Genomic DNA, 15,086 nt, shown 5'->3' with positions numbered 1-15,086 from the left:
TTTTCAACACGATACCCACGATTTCTCGAGTTCTACTGGACCGATTTACTAGAATTTTTCAACGAATCTTTTTAATAGACCTCTCTCAAGTATAAACTTGCCTCATGCCCAAATTTCAATTTTTACTATTTTTAAAATATACGTAAAAATAAAAAAAATTGTAAAAAAATCGGTTTTTTTTTTCAAACCGTCGCCATTTTGTCAAAAAACTTTATTACTTATCGCTAGTTTATACAATTGCGACATCATTGCAAATTGATAATCCTTTTTTTTCATTTCAGATGACTAGCAGGGCTGAAATCATTCGTATGCTCATGTGCCAATATATTGAGACCCCCACTTCATCAGCTGGGCTGCTATTGATTGATGAGGATCAAATATATATATATTTTTTTTTGGCACAAAAATGCATTTTTGTAGTTTATACAAAAAAGTGGCAGCACTTAAAAACAATCGAGATTAAAAAACTTAATTTTTTCAAATTTAAGCAATATTACATAGACATTGTTATGCACTACTATGGAAATTACTTAATATTTTCGCGTATTACCATAAGTCGTAAAAGTCTCATAAAAATATACTGAAAATTATTTAAAAATCCATATAAACATTCAAAGGTATAGAAACACTGTCGAGTCATTAATTTTCCTATAAAAAAAAAAGGAAAAAAATTAAAAAAAAATAAATAAATACAAAAAAAAATTGCTGCAAATTCTAACCTCTCATACATATGTATATGTTTGTCTGCCTGTGAATTGAACTGCCCGCCCTTCTCATCTTTTTCATTGGGGCTAACAGCGCTTTAACTCATCCGCTCATCTGCTCAATCACAAATACTCTCACTAGATAGAGTTGCCAATATATATGTGAATATATTTCATAGCAAATAAATCCAATAGGAGAAGTACCAAAATTTTTCGGATGATAACTTACTTTGACTTTGGCTTTTGTATTTGACGAAATCCGAAAAACCATCTTCTCAGATGAGCTCCATTTCTAGCTTAATGGTTTCGTCAACAAACATCTATCCGGTCATCGAAATCATTGGCGTAAACGTGGTGGTCATTTGGCCAACATTTTGTTCAAATCATAAGTGGCATAAAATTACCTGCATAAAAAGAAAAAAACCCATTTTGACCAAATTTTAGTGTTTTATAAAGTTTTGCCTTCACGTCTTTCTTGTTGGTACCCCTTATATACGTAAGTCCAATCAAACACTTTAAAGAATGTCAAGTTTAAGACAGGCAGTTTCTTTTCTTTATTAACTTTGAGTGTGTATGACAAGAAAATGCTTGGGACTTGACGTTATAAACAATATATTCAGAATGGTTCCATTTTAAATAATAAAGAAAACTTTTTTTTATTTTGATCTTGCTTCTCTTCCTTAGCTAATGCGTTACGTCATTTCAAAGAGAGGGAGCAGACATTTTGTTAATCTATCATTCTTGGAAAGGGTTTCGAACTTCGTCCGTTTGTACAAAAGTTATAAAATGCTGAACCTTTATGACTTTGAAAAGCATAGTATACTGTTCTCTCATCTTCATTAGATGCACTCTAAAGCAATATTGCACGGTTTAATTATGGACGAATGGTGGATCTCAAGTATAAATATAAGTAAACCAACAAAAATATTTAGAGAGCCAGAAAATGTCAATAAATCTAGATTCTATGGCCATATTCTCAACCGACTTTAACTCATCGGAGAAAAAGTTGGTGACAGGAATCATGAAGCTTATGCAGGTTTATTCCAGTAATTAGTTTCTCAGCAATCCAAAACTCATCTGAAAAAAACTCAGCAATCTGAAAATGTATGTATTGTCACTCGGCAAAAATTATTGGAGCTTGGTTGGGATGTTTTGCCACATCCACCATAGAGTCCTGACCTTGCACCATCGGATTACTTTTTGTTTCGATCTTTACAAAACTCCTTGAATGGTAAAAATTTCAATAATAATGATGATGTCAAATCGTACCTGATTCTGTTTTTTGCTAATAAAAACCAGAACTTATATGAACGTGGGATTATGATGCTGCCTGAAAGATGGCAAAAAGTCATTGATCAAAATGGGCAATACATTACAGAATAAAGTCATTTAGTGCCATTAAAAAGTTTTCTTTGATTTTTAAAAAAAAATCCGCCATTACTTAGTTGCCAACCGAATAATTATTAAGCTTGAAACTATAAATCTGATAGCATTTCTTAGGATCTTAATCAATAACACTCAATTATTACTAAGGTTTTATTTCTCACTTACTGCTAATTTGTCTGAGAGCAAAAGGGAGGCGACGATTTGAGAGTATAAATGATATTTATATTTTAATCTACCCAACATTTTATAGCTCTAGTTCCATATCAACTAAGTATTTCAAAAAAAATACTGAGAGCTACAAGGAACTTATACCTATCAATATTATATATGTATGCTTCTGAAAATGTGCAGTTATTTCAGTTAAAGTTACTTTTTATAACAAGATATAATAGCACAACCCTGATTTATACTTAAAAAAAACTGCTAGAATTCTTCCAAAAGACAGAAGTCTCTTTACAATTTAATGGAGGCTCGAAGTTTTGTGAGTACTGAAGAGAATTTCACAAGCAACAAAACTTTTGAAATAATAAAGCAGAAGCATAATTAGTTATAACGATAATTTACTAAACAGGTGCAGAGGAATTTTGAAGATATTCTATTTTTGTAATTTGGTAATCCGGCTTACTTTCTCAAGCAACAAAGTTTTGCAAATAAAAATGAGTATGCTTATTATTTGAATTAATTTAATATGATAAAGGATACTTTCAAGGTATTTTATTTCCGCTATTTGGCAACTCTGCTTTATTACTCACGCTACTCCAAGAGTTGTGCTGCACAACTACATATATTTTTTTACCAATTGTGGTCGCTGTTTGTTGTTTGCTTATGGGATATGCAGTCTTGTTAATAGAGTGAGCCAAATTGGGCTTTTTAAATTATGCTCACTCTGGCCGCTTTTAGTCACTTTCAGCGCGTAAATGGAAAAGCATTTATATTGTACTAAAACGCATAATGTGTCGGCAATTGAATGTTTTACTGTTATTTACGGTGCTACTCTATCTGGGCGGAGCAGGACAGGTGACAGCATGGATGGCATTGGGAAATTATCATAATCCAGGTAAGTTTTGCGACTATGATTTTTACAGTTATTTCTGATACATATAAATCTGCAGCGAATGCCGGTAAATGCACCATCAGCGAAACGATCGCCATTTCGCCGGGCGAGAAAGTAAAATCACCGGAGACGTGCGCCGTAATACATTGCGACAATGAAAATGGCGACGCCACAATCACTGGGTGCGTGTAGTAGATAATTTTAGTACTTTATTTATTATTATTTTTTAATTGTTTAATACTATTTTTTTTTATATATATTTTTTTTTCTACAATAATTTTTTTCTAATTTTTTGTTTTATTAATTTAATTTTTTTATATTTTGAATATATTTTTTTTAACTTTTCTTAGTTGTGGCTCGATTGGCGCTCCAGATGGCTGCGAGTGGGGCGATTATGTGAATGAACAAGCGGACTTCCCCACGTGTTGCGCTCGCTATTTGAATTGTGTTGGCGGTTTGAACAATGAAACTCAAAGTTACCAGGAAAATATTTGGGCAATGTTTTCGCCTGATTTGAAAAATTCCGGTTTGGAGAGTGCTACCATAGCGAAGCAGCAATGAAATGCACGGCGAAAATATATGCTTAACTTTAAAAAAAATGTAAATAACTGCTAACTAATTTTATTAACAAATTTAGCATAACCTACTATTTAAATATATTAATTTTTGAATACTAGTAAAATGTATTAGATGCGAAAGTCGATCATTCAATTAAAAAACACAATTTCCAAAATTCAACATAAGCTATAATATAAAAATTTTAATATTTGAGCACTAATTAAATATATTACTCTACAATTCTACATTTATACGAACTGTCGTTAGCGTTGTTTTTTGTTTCAAAGCTTAGTAATGGCCTCAAAATCAAATCAAGAATCCGAAAAAACAACAAAAGTGACACGATTAAAGTAATTGGACCTTAAGGTCTAGAAAAATTGAATTCATGAAGGAACCTTAGCAATATGTGGGCTCTTAAAATAGAAGAAATCGAATGAAGTGGCGCCAATAAAGCTCGAAGGAGACATATTTTACTATAAATTATTTAGTCTTTATATGAATGTATTATTGAAATGAAGCCCTATATAAAAAATAGAGGCTGCCAATCTTTAGAAAAGAACGATACAAAATCCAATTGGCTTTTAAAAAATTGTGACCCTACCAATATTTTAGCGAGTGTTTTGTAATAAAACCTAGCAATTTACTTTGATCCACTCGCAAATAGAAAAACAACTCACACATTTTCCTCTAATAGCCATTAGTATGTAGAACTGAACTAAAATATCATTTATACAAGCCGAAAACCGTTGACTTTGGCTTTCCTCTTACTTAAACTGGACTGTTGTCTGGGAAATCTTCCGAAAATCGCTGCGGTCGTAAAAATTTCTACGTTCGCATTTCGATTTTGTTCAGTTTCGTATCTATAACTTACGATTTTCGAATTAAAAATTACTTGCGGTTAGATTCTGTTGATTTATTTTATATGATATGATGTGATGATGTGATTAGTTTTGCGCGCTTGTAATATTATAAGGTTCATCTTGTTTGATCTATAATGATATATACCTATAAATAACTCTCAAAAGACAAATTTACAGTTGCAAAATAAATATATTATGAATGAATATCTGCAAGGTTAACAGAGCTATAGAAGTGATAAATGTGAAATCATGTGATGTGCTATTTAGTGATGCAATGACATACAACATTCAAAAATTTAACTCTTGATTTAATTAAAATCAGGAAATTGGAACTACAAGAACATACCTAATTTCGATTTTATAAAACGTGTTTTTTGTTGCTGTTGACAATAACGATTAAAATAATAATTCATGATACTAATTACATATTAATTGAAAGCATTTAAATATTCCCCTTTGCACCCTGTTCTAGCTTTATAACTTTGAAATCATCGAAACACTCTGTAGCAATTTACGTGCTATGTTTTACGTTCTTCACAAACAGCTGAGCCGCAAAACAGCTGTTCGCGCACTTTGTCACAGAGAATTGCTTAAGCGGTTTTCCAATTTATTTGGTACCGTTTTTTGTGAAGTTTACGAAAAAGAGAAATACAAAACAAATATGCAGACAATTGGACGTTTGTTGCTGCTGGTATGCACGCTATTTAGCATTTTAACCCCAATAACTAGTCAGGAAGTAAGTCTGCTATTTAAATTAATCGAAAACAACTTTTTCTAATGGTAAAAATGCTACAACCGCAGGCCAATAATCAGTTGCCTGAAAAATATGTGGAATCTGTACAACGTTCAACACACACCAACAACTGGGCGGTGCTCGTCGACGCATCGCGTTTTTGGTTTAACTATCGTCATGTGGCTAATGTGCTGAGCATTTATCGTTCTGTGAAGCGACTAGGCATACCCGACTCACAAATCATACTGATGTTGGCCGATGATATGGCTTGCAATGCACGCAATCCACGTCCTGGTCAGGTGTATAATAATGCAAAGCAACATATAAACGTGTATGGTGATGATGTGGAAGTGGATTATCGTGGTTATGAAGTGACGGTGGAAAATTTCGTACGTCTGCTGACAGGCCGTACACAAAATGGTACGGCACGCTCGAAGAAGTTGCTAACCGATGCGGGCAGTAATGTGCTAATCTACCTAACAGGTCATGGTGGTGATGGTTTTTTGAAATTTCAAGATTCCGAAGAAATAACCAGTCAAGAATTAGCCGATGCGGTTGAGCAAATGTGGGAGAAAAAGCGGTGAGTGGATATACATATATTTATTATTTATAAATATATAAACATTCTTTAATAACTATTTTTTATTGTTTTTGCAGTTATAATGAGCTTTTTTTCATGGTTGACACTTGTCAAGCCGCTTCCTTGTACGAGAAATTCACCTCACCTAATGTTTTGGCAGTGGCAAGCAGTTTGGTTGGTGAAGATTCGCTATCGGTGAGTGTTGCATCTACTCAAGTAAAGGTTTTAATAGGAAAAAATTAAATTATATTGAACAATAATTTTTAACTTTTTTTTGACCTAACTTTAGGTCATTTAATAACCACTTTTATTATATTTTTTTTTTACTCAGCATCACGTTGACCAGTCCATTGGCGTTTATATGATAGATCGCTACACTTATTATGCCTTAGAGTTTCTCGAACGCGTACAACCAAATAGTAAAAAGACAATGGGCGAATTCGTAAGTCAACTATTTTGACATATATAAAGTATTTAACCTACATAAAAATGTATCTTTCCTACAGTTACAAGTTTGCCCCAAACGCGTTTGCATTTCAACAGTTGGCGTGCGTAAAGACCTTTATAGACGTGATCCCAATAAAGTACCTATTACCGACTTTTTCGGTTCAATACGTCCCACACAAATTTCAACTGGGCGTGTCAATATCACTCTAGAAGATGAAGAGTTAGTATATCTTAAGTTTTTAAAGTTGCAATTAAATGTGATTATTATTATTTTTTTTATAGAGATTTCATCAACGCCGCTATTGCCGCTGAAGAGGAGGCCGCAAAACGTAGCACATTTAAAGTCGAATTTCCATCGCAATTTCCTACAGAATTATTTAAATAAAATGTGCTCATACATGTTTTAGACTGAAAAGTATTACATAACTCTACGCTGCTTATTTTAAAATATAGTGAACGTATTTTTAAGACGTTTTGGCAATATATGCAAAACTCACGTGTGGTTTTCTGTGGCACAAGCAAAAGTAAAATTAAAGCAAGGAGGGCATTTATATTATAATATAATAAAACGGAGTGTGAAACAGTTATGTGAAAATGAAATTTTGCTGCACGCAGTGGTTGAATAAATGAAAGTGTTGGTATGTAAGTTTTCCTTTTTCGTTTTTTAATCAGTAGTGTGTAGCTATTTGTAATTTGAATGTGTGAAACAGATATATTTTTGTTTATGCCAGTATCTTGATTCCAAAAAAAAATTAGAGCTGGCTAAAAAGCTGCTTACTAGGCTTGACCCAACCATTCGCTCTCGATTTATGGGCTCTGAATAGTTTCCGCATAACACTATAGTCCGAAATCAATCTTCGAAACAGCCTTTTTCCTAAACCTGCCGCAAATGACTTCGCTGACGGCTAATTTTTCCAAACGGGGCTTTGGTACTCGCTTGAACAACAGCAAGCGTTGTACAAGCTTACAAGGCAAGCTTGAAAGAGCTGAGAGCTTGCTGATTTTCCTTTAGTGTAACATATATCAATACAAACAAATATTCTTTTCTTTTACTTTAACATTATTTTATAAACTTTATTTATGAAAAAGTGCGGTTATGTAATAACAAAAAAGAAAAATAATGAAAAATAAAAATTTAACACAATAATAAAAAAATAAAATTAAAAAATGGTTAATGTGTATGGCATATAACAAAATAACGAAAATAATTACCAAAAAAGTAATAAAAATAATTAAAAATAAAAATTATATGCGAAATTATATGAAAATAAAAATTTAATGCGCAAATAATGCAAACTAATAAATTGCGAATAAAAGTTCTAAACATGAGTGCGAAATAAACAATAAAAAATAAATAAAAACCCAAAACCAAATAAAGCGCCATGAGACCGACAATAATAAATAATAAAAATGAGTGAAAAAAAAAACTAAAAAATTAATTTTATAATTTCTTAAATTATTATACTAAAGTGACTGGTGACTGCGCATTTGCAAGCCGCCACGGAAGTCACCAGAAAGAATGGCAGTGATATGCTGGTTCTCTAGCCGACAGCGCTGAGACAGACAGGGCTGGGCTCGTTGCAGAACAGCCGAAGCTGATGGCCGGTATTGCACGTTGTACTTTCAAAGATGAACGTGTGACTAAATGGATGCGTGTGTGTGTGAGTAGTGTATGTGACGTGTGTTGAGCTGGCGTCGAACAAGGCGGGGCGTATTGCGACTCGACGCACACCTCAACGGCAATGAGGAAGCAAATGGCTAAATGACTATGATGACACAATGTGATTGCCGATGAAGAAGCATGATAAAATACGAAATAAAAAATATGACGATGCAGCAGGTATGCCGTGGCTGGTGGTTGTGATTATGAAGAACTTATACGCGATGTGTAATGCCGTATATGTGTATGTGTGTATGTAATATGTGGATGATCTGCTTTTCGCTATATTTTCTTGTTCTTTTCGTATGCTCTTTTTCATCGTTTTTGTGGTTTTTGGACTTGTTGACGGTTCACACGCATTGCTCACGCTTAAAAGCTGCGCGCGCAGTCATAGGCGCGTTCGCAGCAGTCCGGATAGGGCCGGTTGGCGTTGACGAAGTCACGTTGCTTGCAGCCTTTAGGTGGCGCCACAGCAGGACAGCTGTTGGTGTGAGATGGAATTTTTCGTTTTCGCATAAGCATTAATTTATTTCGGATTTGTCAGTGTGACTAAAATATTGCATGCGTTTATTTCCGCAAAAGTAAGCCGATTACTCACGTTGTGAATTCCACATTGCCATTGTCCAAGCACTTGATGTTGGCGCAGGGGTTGTTCGGCGCTTTGCCACTTTGGCCGGGCGAGAGTATCAGATCACTGCTGATGTAGCATTTGCCGGGGTAGGCTGTGGGGAGGAAGAGTGAGTGTGAAGAATAGTGGAAGTGTTTAAGGAAATGCAAATACAAGCAAAATAGTAAAAAATTAATTTAAAAAAATGTTTTTATTGAAAAATGTCAAAAAATGTACTTATTTAAGATTTAGAGTTGTAAACTTGTGATTATTTTAAAATTTTTTTCAAGCGTGTTTTTATTTGTTGTTTTTTTTTAATTTTTTAATTATAAATTCAATTTTTTGCATACTTTTTTTTTATTAAAAAATTTTATATTGAACTTTTTATTTAAGTTTCTATCGTATTAAGTTTATTTTTATCCTAATGTCGCTAATTAATTTTCATTTAAATATCGAAAAGCGATTCATTGGCATTTTGTTAATACAAGTATATATAAAATTTAATAAAGTTTATTTAATATTTTTTTTTTTTTTAAATCTTTAAATTTTATGTTTTGTTTTCATCACCGTTATATAAGGTATTTCTATCGAAAATTTCCTTAACATTTTTAAATTCTGAATTTACTAATTTACATTTATATAATTTTTTTACTTGTAATTTTCATTAATGAATTGAAATTTTTTTTATTGTATTTGAAAAAATTAATTATTTTTGTATTAACTTAAAATTTTGCCTTTTTGTTAATTTAAAATCTTTATATATTTTTGAGACTTTCTTTGTTCTAAGAATAAAAATTTTTTCATTTGCAATTATTATCACCATAAAGTAGATAATTTTCTAATATTTTATGTTAGATAAAACATTTAAAAGTATACCCAATTTTTTATATTGAATTTTTTTAAATTTTTCCACTTAAAATTTTTACTTTTATGTTTTGAATTTTTTTTTATTTTAGATCATGAGCTGAGTGCTTTTAAAAAAATTTTTTCATTAGAATTTATAGTTTTTAAAGTTTTTAATTAAAAAATAATTTTTTTTGTTTAATTTTTATTATTAATTTTTTTGAAATTCAATAAAATTTTGTAATATATCCCCACTAAACTTAAAATTTTTTTATATTTAAGTTTATAATTTTTTTTATGTATTTTAAATTTTATATATTATTTTAATTTTATAATTTTTGGTTTAATTTCACATATTTTTAAATTATATTGGTTTTATTTTTGTAATTATTTATTTTTATTATTATCTACTTTTTTAATTTTATAGCTTTTATTTTTATATATTTTTTTTTTATTTTATATATATTTTTAATTTACATTTTTTAAAATTTCTGTACAAATCTATTTTTTGCTTTAATTTTTTTCTCTCTTGATCGTGTATCATCTTTGACCCTCGCACACTCACCTGAGTTTTTGTATTGGGCGCGTGCCACCAGCGCATCGCTCACCAAGCACAAGCTGGCGAAGGCAACAGCAAAAACAGCAACAACACACACGTAGAATTTCATTTTGTTTTTCGTTTATTGTTTTCTGTACAAAACTTGGCTTTTAAGCAAAATATCTGCTTTAATTGATTTACTTTAAATTGCGATTGTGTACGCACAACGGAGAGTGTTCGACTGATGTGGAATCCAGCTGCGTCCAGCACTTTTTATACAATGCCAAAGCGCATCGGAAGTGCCCGTCATCCGGTTGTTCCTCGGCTTTATTGTTGTTATTTGTTGTGATTCTGTAGCACTCCCGCACGTCAAGCGATTTTTTTTTGGGCGCGCCAGAAAATTAGCTTTGTCTTCTTATGCCTCACCATGTTCTTCACACCACCACTTTGTTCTTGCCTGTCGCCTCGCGCGTCTTCGTGTTTGCTTCGGCACGCCGCGTGCATTTACTTTCGTGTTTTTTTGTTTTGTGCTTCGTATTTTTTCCGTCGCTGATCAATCAGTTCACTTTTGCTTCGGATGCTGTTGACTTTTAGTCCATTGTTTGCCGGTAATCGGTCATTGACAACGGTTTTGCTTTCGCTTTCGCTTTGGCGGGGAAAGTGGAGGGGCTAGCGTGTACTGTTACTTCGAAATTCAAGTGCAGGTCCAAGCTTATCTATATATGTGTATATGTATTACATTGCCTATTAAAAAATTCTCTAATCTATGGCCCACATTCGTTATTTGTTTATTATTGTAGCGAAAGGTTAGAGGGGTACTTGGATTTGCAAAATATTTTCGAAACTCAGCTTAAAAATTCGTTTAATAGTTCGAAATATATAATTGAAATTTTAAGTACCAGCAATCGTGGCAGAATATGTAAAAATGTGCAAAAAAAATGCTGACTTTCTGCGATTGAAATCATCAACTCAAGCTTTGATCTGAGTCATTAAAATGTCAATATATGAGGTTTAAGAGAGAACGTAGCTTTGGATTTTTATTAGTGCATTGATGATTTCGAAAACCTGTCACACAAATTACAATATTTGGCCTCAGCAGTCTTCTGAACTCAAACGTTTTGATCTTATTAAGTCCTCAGTTTAAAATTTTGTTTATGCAATAATGTTTGCAAAAATCTCATTTAATGAAGCCTAAGCAACAATCAGATTCGAGATGGAGCCGTAAGAGCTCAGCGTTGCGATTTAAACTTTCCGCATTGGGAAATTTTCAGTATCTCCTCTATATCAGCAGTCTCTATTCTCCAGTTATATATAAACTCAGTTCCAACCCAAACGCCTACCATCAGCTTCACCTTTCCAATTTATAGAAAGTAGTACTTATAGGCTGACATAAGCTCGAATTTACATCCATAGAAATACAGGAAGAGTCTAATAAAACACCAACAAATCACAGATCCGTAAAAGATGATTGCGAATATACGCTGTTAGGAGCCGATTTGGTATAGTATTGATATAGCGCGTAGAAATTTCTGTAAGTTCCCCATTTTTATGTCGGTTCAACGGTTAACAAAGTTAGCAAGTTAGGTATGAACTCGGAACGTGTATTATAAAAGGTGTCTCTGAAACGACAGATAAGCGAAACTTCTAGTCCTGCCGGCTGAAACAGTTATAATGTTGAACATCAAGTTTGATTGCGATTCTGGTCCAGTTTTTTGTTGAGCTTATTTGTTATGCCGAACAAAGGAGATTAATAGACGCCTACTCAGCTCTAGGTTAGGTTCATTTAAGTAAAGACTTCAGTTCATCAAAGTTTCTTTTGAGGTGAAGGCGATTTTCCTGTGTGAAAGTGGAGCTATTAAAACGTTTTGAGGTCTGAACAGTCTAAAAATGTCTAATACGAGTATAACTTCGACAATTGGACTATTGAGTTTTCCCAGCCCTATATTTACTCTCTCAGGCTGTGGTTCTCGTATTGTATATACTCTATAATTTTGACTATTGTTTCGATATCACTCCTGAGTTCTGCTCGGTTGATAGCTTTGACGTGTTATATTATTTAACTGTTTCGTTCCGAAGTAGCTTTCTACAAAACATGAGATTGCATCTATAATAGCTCTCTCTCTCTGTGTTTTCTTGTTTTTAAAGAGTTCTCAACTAGGCTTGGGGTCCCCCACAAAGTTCAAAACTTCTCTAATTCCCGATAAAACCTAAAAAAATCGCTTAGTTGCTTATGTGGTCAATCAGGAAGAGTTGTTTGCTTTAAGTTTGCGTCGAGTTTTTTTGCTTAGTATCAGTGACTTTTAACATTTTATTGACTTGACTGACGAGTATCAAATTCGTATTTGAGCTCAAAATGTAAACATATGACATCAACTGTCTCAAAAAGAGTTCAATAGTATGCACTTGCTCGAAATAACTGTCACACATGCGGTTAAAAAAAAACTGGATGCGATCGGCGATTGCCCTGTAAACCCACGCAACAACGAAAACAGTTGATTTTCGAAACAAAAAAAAAATAATATTTTCAAAACATTTTATAAGAATTTCTGGACTGTTGACATTAAAGTGTTATTGACCAAAATTTCATACCGTTTTTGTAACTTTTTTTTTATAAATTTTTTTTTTTTGAAATCGTTTGTGCATTACTCACGTAAAAATACGCGTGACGAGAAAAAAAAATTCTCAGAAATTGCAAGCACTTCCAAATACCGGAATTAGGTGCACTGATTAAGCAGTTATCATTACGAAATTGTTGCTGTTGTTGTTGTATGGTGTAGAACTAGTTTTTTTGTTTTTTTTAGCTTTACAATACACTGCGCTGTTTGCTTGTGTGCATATTTGTTGTTATATTTATGTGTGAAGCGTGTCGTTGACAGCTGAGCTGGCAATACCGCAAGCGACAAGTCCGTTGCAGCGCCGGAAAGGTTGCTTACTTATTCTAGAAGTTCATGTGTGTTTGGGTTTTTTTTTTATATTTCTTGGTTATTGTCATTAACCAAGCTTAATTGCTTTCGAAAGTATGACATATAGTTTTTATTTGGATTCTTTGATGATAATGAGCCATTTAGTGGAAATGCCTAAAAATTAATGATTGGTTCGAGTGTTACGGGGCTAGTGTCATACACTTGTGAAGCGGAAGTAGTTGCGGTGTTGATTAAGAGAGAGCAAAGAAGAAAGCAAAGCACTTTAATAAGAGAGACAGAGGGAGAGTATGAACGAATGAGCAGAGATTGAGCAGGCGATATATCGAGTGATAATATGTGAGAAAGTATAAGGTTTGAACGTTAAACAGGTAGTGTTTGCTCAAATATTGAGTCTAGCAGTATTTTTGTAATAAATGACTTGAGTTTGGAAAAATGGTGAGGACACTTGAAGAAACGTGATCAATGGCTCCTATAGATAGGTAGAAATATACAGTCCAAAATTTTTATATCATGGCAAATACTGCTGTTAGGAGTGATCACAATTCTAGATTTGATAATTTTTCCCACATACTTAGATATTTAGACTGTCTTTTAGACTATTTTAAGCTTATATTGAGCTAAGCTGTCCTTTCCAGCGCTGATTTTTCACGTGCGTTATATTGTTTTTAAACTAATAGATCTATTATAATATGCCTATGCAACTAAAGATATTCTAGCAGGCATATAGTTAAAAATATTTAAAATATGAGGAACGTTGCCACCTGTTTAACATTTTTCTTAAAATAAAATAGATGTTTCAATATTGACAGCGGACTAAAAAAGTTTATGAAAGATTTTTGTATGAGATATTTTTGAGAAACGTTGCCAATTGCTTGAAAATTTATTTTTAGAGTTGCCTACAATTTTAAATTTTCATGTCCTATATTTGGCTTAAAACTAAACAGGTTACTTTAGACTTCTCTTGGTGACATTTTGGTACAGGCTTGCCACCTGTTAAACAATAAATTAGTTAGGAAAAATTGTCTACATGAATTAAACATATATACATATTTGTGCTGTCTACAAAATTGTAATTGCTTAACACTTGTCCTTCTGCACTTTGAAAGCAGTGTTAAGGACATACCCCGGTTAATTTCACTAATGTGGTTCCACGCACAAAATTACCTTATTTATTATTGAAGCTCATTAAGATGACTATTAGTCCATTTTTTTTCAAATAAATGTAGTGTAATTTTTCTAATTTATCATTAATTATTTAATTAGAATTGTAGAAAAAAAATTTAATCAGTGTGGTATCAATTCAGAGAAGTTCAATGTATCGTTTAACTTAGAATCGATTATTCATTGCAGTCTTAGTTGGATTTAGGAGCCCACTAAAAATCACTGTGGTCGATGTTCGATCGTTTTTTAACTTGAGTGATCTAAATATCGTTTGTTTTAGGATCGTATGATGATATAGCTTCTCCCAATAAGACTCGAAATTGATCGAAATTAATTTTGTGGGACTTTCAATTTAAAAATTTTTTAATTTTTCCGATTTAAATCGTTGTTTGTTGGCAATTTGATAATTTTTCGTCTCCCATTAAGATTTCAAGTTGAATATAATTGATTTTCGTCTACTTTCCATTTTTATAACATCGAAATTATCTTGCATTGAGAAGTATGTTACGAATTAAATCAGTAAAACTGTCTTTGTTTCCGATTTAATAATCGTTACTTCTGGTAGTCGCGTTCTACCGACTTTTGGTGAAATTTTAAATTAATCTATTAGAGTTATATATGAGTAGATTAAACATTTTATTTAATTATAAAAAGAAAATAAATTCAAACGAATTTTAAACACTTTTTTGGCCCTTTTATTGCACAAAATAATCGAATCATTTTGATAGACAATGTGAAAATATCGATGCGTTTCGATATTGTGCCTTTTTGTGTCGATATAAATCGATGAAGTATCTTTTCTTGATATTTCTACTTAAAAAAAATGTGTGAGATTTTCAAAAGTTTTTAAAATGAATTAATTAAAAATATGAACTTAAAATCGATTTTTTCGGACCTTTAGTTACACAAAGTAATGCAATAGTTTTGATACGCAGTGCCTAATATAATTATTTTTGTTATCGATATAAATCGATGAGGAATCGTTTTTTCTGACATCTCTACTTAAAAAAAAATACTGATGAAATTTTATG

At 32.4% G+C, this 15,086-nt stretch overlaps 3 protein-coding genes across 4 annotated transcripts in view; 2 read left to right on the top strand and 1 right to left on the bottom strand.

Moving 5' to 3' along the window:
* Positions 1-6,922, top strand: part of PIG-K (Phosphatidylinositol glycan anchor biosynthesis class K) — a 50,133-nt gene extending 43,211 nt beyond the window's left edge. Inside the window, exons 2-7 of one of the 2 annotated variants that reach the window (XM_070109955.1) lie at positions 5,225-5,298; positions 5,364-5,875; positions 5,953-6,070; positions 6,207-6,317; positions 6,382-6,542; positions 6,605-6,922. In XM_070109955.1, the coding sequence (XP_069966056.1) occupies positions 5,225-5,298; positions 5,364-5,875; positions 5,953-6,070; positions 6,207-6,317; positions 6,382-6,542; positions 6,605-6,707 (1,079 nt within the window). In that variant the 3' untranslated portion in view covers positions 6,708-6,922. Of the gene's footprint in view, positions 1-5,143; positions 5,299-5,363; positions 5,876-5,952; positions 6,071-6,206; positions 6,318-6,381; positions 6,543-6,604 lie in introns of those variants that run through there. The other variant, XM_036376829.2, reaches the window with a different exon arrangement.
* LOC106626275 (uncharacterized) lies at positions 2,974-3,948 on the top strand. The gene is made up of 3 exons (XM_014246087.3): positions 2,974-3,147; positions 3,203-3,326; positions 3,495-3,948. The coding sequence occupies exons 1-3, from the start codon at positions 3,042-3,044 to the stop codon at positions 3,703-3,705; spliced, it is 441 nt and encodes a 146-aa protein (XP_014101562.2). The 5' UTR covers positions 2,974-3,041; the 3' UTR covers positions 3,706-3,948.
* A 544-nt stretch (positions 6,923-7,466) lies between the features above and the next one.
* Positions 7,467-10,225, bottom strand: LOC106622913 (uncharacterized). The gene is made up of 3 exons (XM_014242254.3): positions 9,998-10,225; positions 8,581-8,704; positions 7,467-8,463 (listed from the first exon to the last, which is right to left on the bottom strand). Exons 1-3 carry the CDS (start codon positions 10,098-10,100, stop codon positions 8,352-8,354), a joined length of 339 nt encoding a protein of 112 aa, XP_014097729.2. The 5' UTR covers positions 10,101-10,225; the 3' UTR covers positions 7,467-8,351.
* Positions 10,226-15,086: the final 4,861 nt, after the last annotated feature.

The sequence above is a fragment of the Bactrocera oleae genome, chromosome 5, assembly GCF_042242935.1.
Source record: "Bactrocera oleae isolate idBacOlea1 chromosome 5, idBacOlea1, whole genome shotgun sequence".
Taxonomy (NCBI): domain Eukaryota; kingdom Metazoa; phylum Arthropoda; class Insecta; order Diptera; family Tephritidae; genus Bactrocera; species Bactrocera oleae.
Note: the sequence above shows the minus strand (reverse complement) of the source record. Positions and strands in the feature narration are given on the sequence as shown.

What these genes read in the sequence shown, in the direction of transcription:
- LOC106626275 (XM_014246087.3), top strand. Translation starts at nt 3,042, where the DNA reads ATGTGTCGGCAATTGAATGTTTTACTGTTATTTACGGTGCTACTCTAT. An exon ending in GGGAAATTATCATAATCCAG is followed by an intron (nt 3,148 to 3,202) that starts GTAAGTTTTGCG and finishes ATAAATCTGCAG; the next exon opens with CGAATGCCGGTAAATGCACC. An exon ending in GGCGACGCCACAATCACTGG is followed by an intron (nt 3,327 to 3,494) that starts GTGCGTGTAGTA and finishes AACTTTTCTTAG; the next exon opens with TTGTGGCTCGATTGGCGCTC.
- LOC106622913 (XM_014242254.3), bottom strand. Translation starts at nt 10,100, where the DNA reads ATGAAATTCTACGTGTGTGTTGTTGCTGTTTTTGCTGTTGCCTTCGCC. An exon ending in CGCCCAATACAAAAACTCAG is followed by an intron (nt 8,705 to 9,997) that starts GTGAGTGTGCGA and finishes TCCTCCCCACAG; the next exon opens with CCTACCCCGGCAAATGCTAC. An exon ending in GGCAATGTGGAATTCACAAC is followed by an intron (nt 8,464 to 8,580) that starts GTGAGTAATCGG and finishes TCACACCAACAG; the next exon opens with CTGTCCTGCTGTGGCGCCAC.